General features: G+C 31.6%; 1 protein-coding gene across 21 annotated transcripts; it reads left to right on the forward strand.

Annotated features, from left to right (window-relative positions):
- Nucleotides 1–3,919: 3,919 nt before the first annotated feature.
- On the forward strand, nt 3,920–6,870 carry LOC112696870 (golgin candidate 6). Of its 21 annotated transcripts, none has more exons than XR_003150960.3 (9): nt 3,920–4,610; nt 4,734–4,827; nt 4,970–5,021; nt 5,200–5,270; nt 5,472–5,594; nt 5,684–5,779; nt 6,099–6,157; nt 6,369–6,475; nt 6,643–6,870. XR_003150960.3 is itself a non-coding variant. In XM_072197250.1 (8 exons), the coding sequence occupies exons 4-7, from the start codon at nt 5,247–5,249 to the stop codon at nt 6,432–6,434; spliced, it is 249 nt and encodes an 82-aa protein (XP_072053351.1). In that variant the 5' UTR covers nt 3,940–4,610; nt 4,734–4,827; nt 4,970–5,110; nt 5,200–5,246; the 3' UTR covers nt 6,435–6,475; nt 6,643–6,870. The 21 variants fall into 21 exon arrangements, 4 of the variants coding, with proteins under 4 accessions (XP_072053351.1, XP_072053349.1, XP_072053352.1 ...); XR_011862432.1 differs by having other exon boundaries at nt 3,930–4,610; nt 5,535–5,594; nt 6,366–6,475; XR_003150963.3 differs by having other exon boundaries at nt 3,930–4,610; nt 5,535–5,594.
- Nucleotides 6,871–7,642: the final 772 nt, after the last annotated feature.

The following is a 7,642-nucleotide window of genomic DNA, read 5'->3' on the forward strand; positions in this document are numbered from 1 at the left end:
GGATATTGAAACAAACAAAGATTAAAGAAATCGACATTTTTTTTTTTTTGCAGTTAGTAACACTAACTTAAACCTAGAAAGAGCATTAGTTAATATTCGTGCATCCCCACCCATCCCAAAAAAAGAAAAAAAAAACAAAATTACAAATAAAATCGATGTTCTTGCTGGTTTGCATCAACTAGTATTATAAAATGGATTTTGTTAACTTGTGCTCTAAGAACATAAGTTAATTAAGCATATTATAAAAGGTGTTGTCTATGGTGGCTCCATTAATTTGGCAACTATGATGGCTAAAGTCCAAGAACCAATTCAAACTTGACATGTGGAATGTTTGAAATTATGAGAAGAAGAATTTGACTAGATGTAATGACCGTAAATGCATTAATGAAGCAGGTTAAAAATTTTGAATCAATAAGCAACTACTAATTAACATTTTGAGGAGCTTAATAATTCATTATGAAATTCCAAAAACCAAAAATACAAAAATTGGATAAACTCAAAAAATTGAAAAATCGTCGATCCCAATTCTCAACAGCAGAAGGTGTAGTTCTATGAACCCTAGAAAAACTAGGACTCCGTTTGTGTGGCACTCGTCGCTCGCCTACAATTTTTGGCGGCCAATTGTTCTTCGCGTTCGCCACCGGGAGTAGTAAGGGAGGTCCTCGTCGGCGTTGAAGGTGAGAAGAAGAGCTGATTTCTCCATGGCCATTAAAGGTGAGAGGGACAGGTGGAGTCTCCGTTGGCATTGAAGGTGAGAGGAGCAGCCGAGGTTCTCGTCGGCTGTGAAAGGGTGTGATCCTGAAAGGGGCATCAGAGATCTTCCTCGCATAAACAACTGACTATTGCATTTTTTCCAATGACTACAACTTCACTATACCTCATCTTGGCACCGGCTAGCCACTACTTCAGTCCTTCAAAATCATTGGAACTAATTGACATTTTTAACGTTGAGAGATCACTCTATTTACAATGTTATTTGCATAATAATAAAGAAAAATATTACCATACTTTGTATCTAAACTATAAGTTAATGAGGACAAATTAGAGTATATTTGTCATCTTTTTGTTGAATATACATTTCATAGCCACTGCTAGCCACTATAGGCTCGGCCACCAGAAACTTGGCCATTATAAAAAAATATTTCATAAAAATTATTATAAAATTTATTTTTTTATGTTTCAATACATTGAATATATCAAAAACATTAAAAATTTTCTATTATTATATTTTTAAAATGTGTCCTAAGTTAGTTAAATCTTTATCACTACAAGAATAAGGCCGATTTTAGCTACCAAAAAAATTGTCGAAAAATCATCGCTAATCTAACGCAAAGTATGATTTGTGACGGATTAGCTACGGCCTAGCAACAAATACTTTCCTCGTTAATTACAAGTCGCAGGTTAGTGAGGCAACAATCGCTAAGTCATCGGAAAGTTTTTTCGCGACCAAATAGATAGTCGCAAAGCTATCACTAAATCAAAAGCTAATTTCATAAAAGAAATAGACTAAAAGGTAGTCACTAATTAGTGACAAACTCTATTGCAACCAACTCATCGCTAAATTCAAGCTAACTTTGTAGACAAAATGGAATGTGTAACAACCTTACTATCAGAATGTCACACTTCTGGATGCGCCACTCTAATAGCGGGGTATTATGACGACTCTCATATATTAATAATACGCGTAAATCTATCAATGGTTCTACTAAAAACTTAAAACTTTTCGAACAAGAACAAACAACACATACTCATATACTTAATATTAATAATACATTATAGTATTACATACTGAAGCTTGTAAAAGGCTTAGAGAAGGGGGGAGAAGGGGGGTTGTATCTATTACCTTCTTTTGCTTTAATGAAATAACCCTTTTAAAACAAACTTTCAATCTGAATCTGTTTGAACTCAGCAGCGGAAAATTTATGAGACAATTTATTTTTATCTCATGAATATTAGAAAACAGATCAGAGCAAGGAAGAGAGAAGCTGACACCATCATGTATCTTGGTTTAGTTGCCTTGTGCAATGCATCCTACATCCAGTCTCCACAACAACAGTGGTGGAATTTCTACTATAGTTAAAGTATTACATACACCAATTTCACAGGATTGACACAATCCTTTCACTCTCAAGTTCTAACCTAACTTGACTTGGTTATGGTAATACTTAACTCTTCACTCTTAGTGCTTTCCCAACTAAGAAAGGGGTACCTCACTAGTACAAGATACAAGACACAAAATCAACCTAAAGAAATCTGAAATTACTCTAGGCTTTTCTCTCAAGTGTTTCTCTCTGCCTCTTTCTTCTCTTAGGCTCTTTCAATGACTCTCTCATTCAGCCTTTTACCTCAAGAAATTACAGAAAGATAAACATTGAAAAAAAGTTACAATCTGTAAAACATGAAGGAGATTAATGCTTCAACAGCCTCTTTGCTATGTGATAAACCAGATTTGCTTGCCTCTGATTCAGTTCCTCATTCTGGCGGAATGCTCCTTTGACTAGGAAGCACTATCCAATTTGATGAACTTTTTCAAAAAACTCTTCTCAGAACTAAAACCTCAAAACACTGGTTATCTCTCCTTGGCTTAGCAGAAGCAAAATTTTTCCTTTTTGTATCACTACAAGAAAATGGAACATTTGTAACAAAAAATTTGTATCAAATTTAAAATTGTTACAAATTATAGTTTTTTCGTAACAATAATTATTTATTGTTACAAATTAAGAATATTTTGTAACAACAAGAAAATTTGTTACAAAATATTTCAATATTTTGTAACAACGTGATTTCTTTTGTTACAAATTATGTTGGCTTTCGTATCGAATTGTTGTTTTGTTGCAAAATGTTATAATGTTTTGTAACAAAAGATTATATTGTTGTAAAAATTCAAAACATTTTGTAACAAAATATCTATTTATTTCAAAAGCTCTAAATATTTTGTAACAAAAAATTAATTTATCACAAAATACAATATTTTTGTAACAAGTTATTTATTTGTCACAAAATTCAAAGATTTTTTTATAATTAATAAAAAATTTTGTTTTAACATATTAAATGTAAGACTTCAAATTTTTGAAAATTAACTTAATGAGTTATTTATGATTTATTATATTTATTTAAGATTTTATATTCAAAAATTTATTTTCTAAAAATATTTAAGTCAAATTAATGATACTTTGAGTTTAAAATTATTTTAAAATTAAATCATTTATGATTTATTGTATTATTCAAAATAAATTTTTAGAGATTTATATATTAAACGGAGTATTTTTTTATTTATAATTTAAAGTTTTAATATTTAAAAAAATATAAAAATTTATAGTATTTCAAGAATAATTAATTTAAAGTTTTAATAATAAAATAGTATTTCAAGAATAATTAATTTGGTTATTTCATATAATTTGAAATTAAAATTCAGTAATAAAAACATTATATAATTTAATTTGAGAAATTTATATTATGATTAAATTACGAGTTATTTAATTAAATTGAGCTTTTAGAGATTAATTTATTAAGAGTGATTAAATTTATTTTTATAAATACTTTAAATTTATGCCAATTAATATTTATGTACAATTTTTATTATAATTCGTTATTTTATAAATTAAAATTAAAATTCCGATAATAAAAAAATAATAAAAAATTATATCATTTAATTTAAATAATCAATATCTTAAACATAAGCTATATTTTATAAAAAATAATTAATATGTTCATTTAATAATTTAAATTAAAATAATTAATTAAACTTAATAATATATTAATAAATAATATTCTTAAATATTTTTTAAAAAATATATTTAATTTTAAAATTAGTCTATTTTCTAATTTTATCAAAATATTTATTCATATTTATCTTTATTCTTTTATAAAATTCCTAATTTTTTACTCTAAATTTTTAAATTAAATGAAAAACCTAATTCCCAAATTGTAACCTAACCTAAACACCCCCCTTCACCTTCGCATGACACAGCCCCACCCACCCCCTTTCCTTTCCAAAAACGCAACATACACACAGTGGGAATCAGAGAAGAGAGATCGGGAAGGGAAAGAGGGAGCCACGCTTTGCGCCGTCCAGCCCAAACCGTCGCCGCTGAACCGCCGATCTGCCTTGGAGCGTGCGAGGGAGCAAAGGCCAAGGAGAGGAAGAGCACCGTCGCGGGCTGGCCGTTGGGGGAGCTTCTGCGAGCTCGCGTCATCTGCGCCGTCGCCCCATGACCGTGTCGCTGTTGTGCCCTGGTGCCGTCGAGGGAAGTTGCCACCACGGTTGGAATCGCGAACTGAGGAGGAAGTCGTCGATTCTGTCACCGGCACCATGTCTCGTCACCGTTGCTGCCACCAGAGGAAACCACTGTCACTAACGCAAGGAACAGAACTCGAAGAGGGAGGCAGCGGAGGGTGATGCTGCTGTTATCGTCGCTGTGGAGGTGAACCAACGTCGTGTCTTTGCTTCCCAGAACCACCGTTGCTGCTGCCATCATCCCCTAGATCGGTTGTCATCGCTACTGGAAACTCTGATTGCTGTTGTTGCCCGTTAGAGAGAGGAATTGTTCTGTGAAGAGAGGGCTACTAGGGTTGCTGCTGCTGGTTCTAATTCTGTTACATTGATTCTGGTCTGTTCGTTTCCTTGGTTCTGTTCTTTTTATTTAGGTTTTCATCTTCAATTTCTCCGATTCTGAGATTTTCGAATACTTTGTGATTTTTGCGTCTTTCTTTTGTGTGCTATGTGTGTGCAGCGACTATTATTTGGGTCTCGAATTGCATGACGAATTGGAATTCATTGAGCGTACAGCTGCCAATAAGCAACAACTCCAAAAACTATCTGATATGGTGAGCTTCAGCTTCTACTCTCCAATTTTCCATTTGCACTCGAGATGCTTGCATAAATGTGTGTGTGCTCCATGAGCATGAACAAAATCGAATTCTTTTAAGGTTCTGATAAATCCTCAATCATTATTGTGTATTGAATTAGTTTCTGGTGAACTCTGTGATCCATGAAGATAGATTTAAGATCTGGTTACAAGGTAATACTTTAGCTCAATTTCAATTTCAATTATGTGCAGTACTATACTTTGCAACTACTGACTGCCCTTCTCACTAATTCTTCACAGAGGTATTAGTATTATAAATTCTATTTGCATTAGTTCCTCAAATTGTTAAATCATCTTTCTCATTAAAGACACTTGCTGGATTCCTCTTCAGGTTGCAGGAAGCTATATTGAACATCCCTCGTGGAATAACACAGGCTAATGGATATGCTCATGGATCGCGAGGTACAAGACTTGAAAGCTCCGCAGTCTTCTCAATAACTTTTTCAAACTTAATTGATGTATTTTCTCATACGGCTACACAATATATACTTGTTTAACCTTTCATATTTATGTTGGCTGGTTAAAATTTCAATAAATATGTTGGTGATAATTTGGTACTCTGTAAAAATATTTACCTTTGAAAATTGGAATATTCTAATATAGGTTGCCTATTGATCCTCATTTTGAAAGAAAGCTTGAAATATAATAATCAAAGTTTACCTCCAGCTCCAGGTAATAAGGAACGAAGTCTTATTGCTTCTTACTCACTTGACGCGTGAAGCTGGGGTAAACTTTTTGTTCTACTAGTATTTTTTGTATTTATTGTGTTGGATGATAGAGTGTTTGTCTTATTTAAATTTATTTAATGATTATAGGACATTCAAAAGATTGTCATCTTTGAAGGTGCATTTGAGAAGATTTTGAGTATCATAAGAGGTGAAGGAAATTCAGATGGTGGAGTTGTTGTACAGGTGATATATTAATACTATCAGAAAGTTAAGTAAATTTGTTTTACGTGATTCATGATGAAGCATACTAACCCATGGTTATGGTCTCTACTTGGAACTTCCAAATTTAGATTTCCTCAAGTCTTTGTGCATACAAATATTTTTCTTTTGGGATAGATAATAGGAGTTTAGTTAAATGAGTCTTGCAGAGAGCTTACTTGTTTTGTTTTCTAATTATGATGAGCTAGTTTTGTTTACAAATCAATATGATTTATTATTATTATTATTATTATTATTATTATTATTATTATTATTATTATTATTATTATTTGGATCCAATCAGGTTTGTTGATATCAATTTTAAAGCTGAGAGGAAGTGCTTTCTCTTTTACTCAACAGAAGGTTAGATTCATTAATACTTGAATAGTGGAATTTGTAGCTAAATCTTTTGTTGCTGTAAATTTTTTTGTTCCTTTGCCAAGTATATTGATTTTTTTGTTGAATGGAAAATTTAGGATGGGTGTATAGTTTCTGTGATGAGGATATTGATGCTTTGATAAGCATGTGGTTATGCCTTTGGTTGGTAATAAAATAGGGTTTTGAATTTCAGCAGATTGTTGATATTGGCAAAACTCTGCCATTATTCATGGAGCTTCAAACCTTAGGTGACAGGATGTGAAGAACCATGCTCTGCAAAGTGTCTTGTTTTCAATGTTGCAGGTCTCATTTAATTTGAGTTGAACCGTTTGGTTATGATTTTCTCACATGTTTGTACTAACTGAACAATTTGAAATAGGTATTAGAGACAGTAAAACTCAAATTTTCTAGACAATTTTTTAGAATTGCATTAATTGACACCATATTGTTATTGTTGGTCGTCTTTTCAGGTGTGTGGCACTTATTAAAAGCTTCTTCATGAGAAAGAAGATATATGAATATGATGGAGTTTGTAATTTGTAGTTTATATTTTGGAGATTTATAATTCCTTGTTTTTCTTGTCCTATGTATCTATCTAGTTCATTAGGGTTCTCCAATGTATCGTTAGTTTGTACTTTAAAGTTTATATGTTGAAGATTTATAAAACAATCTTAGTTAAATGAAAGATATTTGAACTATCTATGTTATTATATATTATATGAATGTGAGTAAATTAGTTAATATATTAATTAAAAAATAATTACAAAATAAATAGTGTTTTGTAACTAAAGAAAAAAAATGTTACAAAATCAAGTTATATTTTGTAACAAAATTTTATGATAGGAAAAAATATATTGTTACCAAAAATCCTTTCAAGATCAAAATTTGTTACCACTTTTGTAACGGCTTCTGGTTTTTTGTATCAGAAAAAATTGTTACAAAATATGGTATTGAATTGTAACAGTTTCATTTTTCGTTACAAAAACTTTTTGTAACGGGACTTACTGCAATGGACCCTTTTTTTGTTACAAAAAACTTTTGTTTCAAAATTTCGACGTTTTGTAACAATATTTTTTGTTACAAATGCGCCTTTTTCTTGTAGTGTATCTCCTTACATGTTGCTGAGTTTCTCTCTCCTAGGTCAACTTCTTAAGCTGTGTGCTTCCTAAGCTTGTCATTTGACTTTCTTCAATTAACCCCCAAATTAGGGATTTCCAAGCTGTCCCTTTTTTGCTTGACCGAAGACATTTGAGTAGCAAAGAGAAAGTTGTTCAGTGGTAAACCCAAATCCGAACCATTAATAATGTGCTTTGCCTCCAAGAAACTTTGTGAACCATTGATTTACAGCAGTGGAGATCAAAGACTTCTTTCTTCATTTAACCAAAAATGGTATTGCAGAAAATTGGAAAAGGAGTGAAGAAATTAACATGCATACAAATGAAAATAAATCACCTTTAACTTTTGACTTAG

This window comes from Arachis hypogaea, chromosome 6 (assembly GCF_003086295.3).
Source record: "Arachis hypogaea cultivar Tifrunner chromosome 6, arahy.Tifrunner.gnm2.J5K5, whole genome shotgun sequence".
In the NCBI taxonomy this organism is placed as follows: Eukaryota; Viridiplantae; Streptophyta; class Magnoliopsida; order Fabales; family Fabaceae; genus Arachis; species Arachis hypogaea.

What these genes read in the sequence shown, in the direction of transcription:
- LOC112696870 (XM_072197250.1), top strand. Translation starts at nt 5,247, where the DNA reads ATGGATATGCTCATGGATCGCGAG. An exon ending in ATATGCTCATGGATCGCGAG is followed by an intron (nt 5,271 to 5,534) that starts GTACAAGACTTG and finishes GTTTACCTCCAG; the next exon opens with CTCCAGGTAATAAGGAACGA. An exon ending in ATGGTGGAGTTGTTGTACAG is followed by an intron (nt 5,780 to 6,365) that starts GTGATATATTAA and finishes TTTGAATTTCAG; the next exon opens with CAGATTGTTGATATTGGCAA.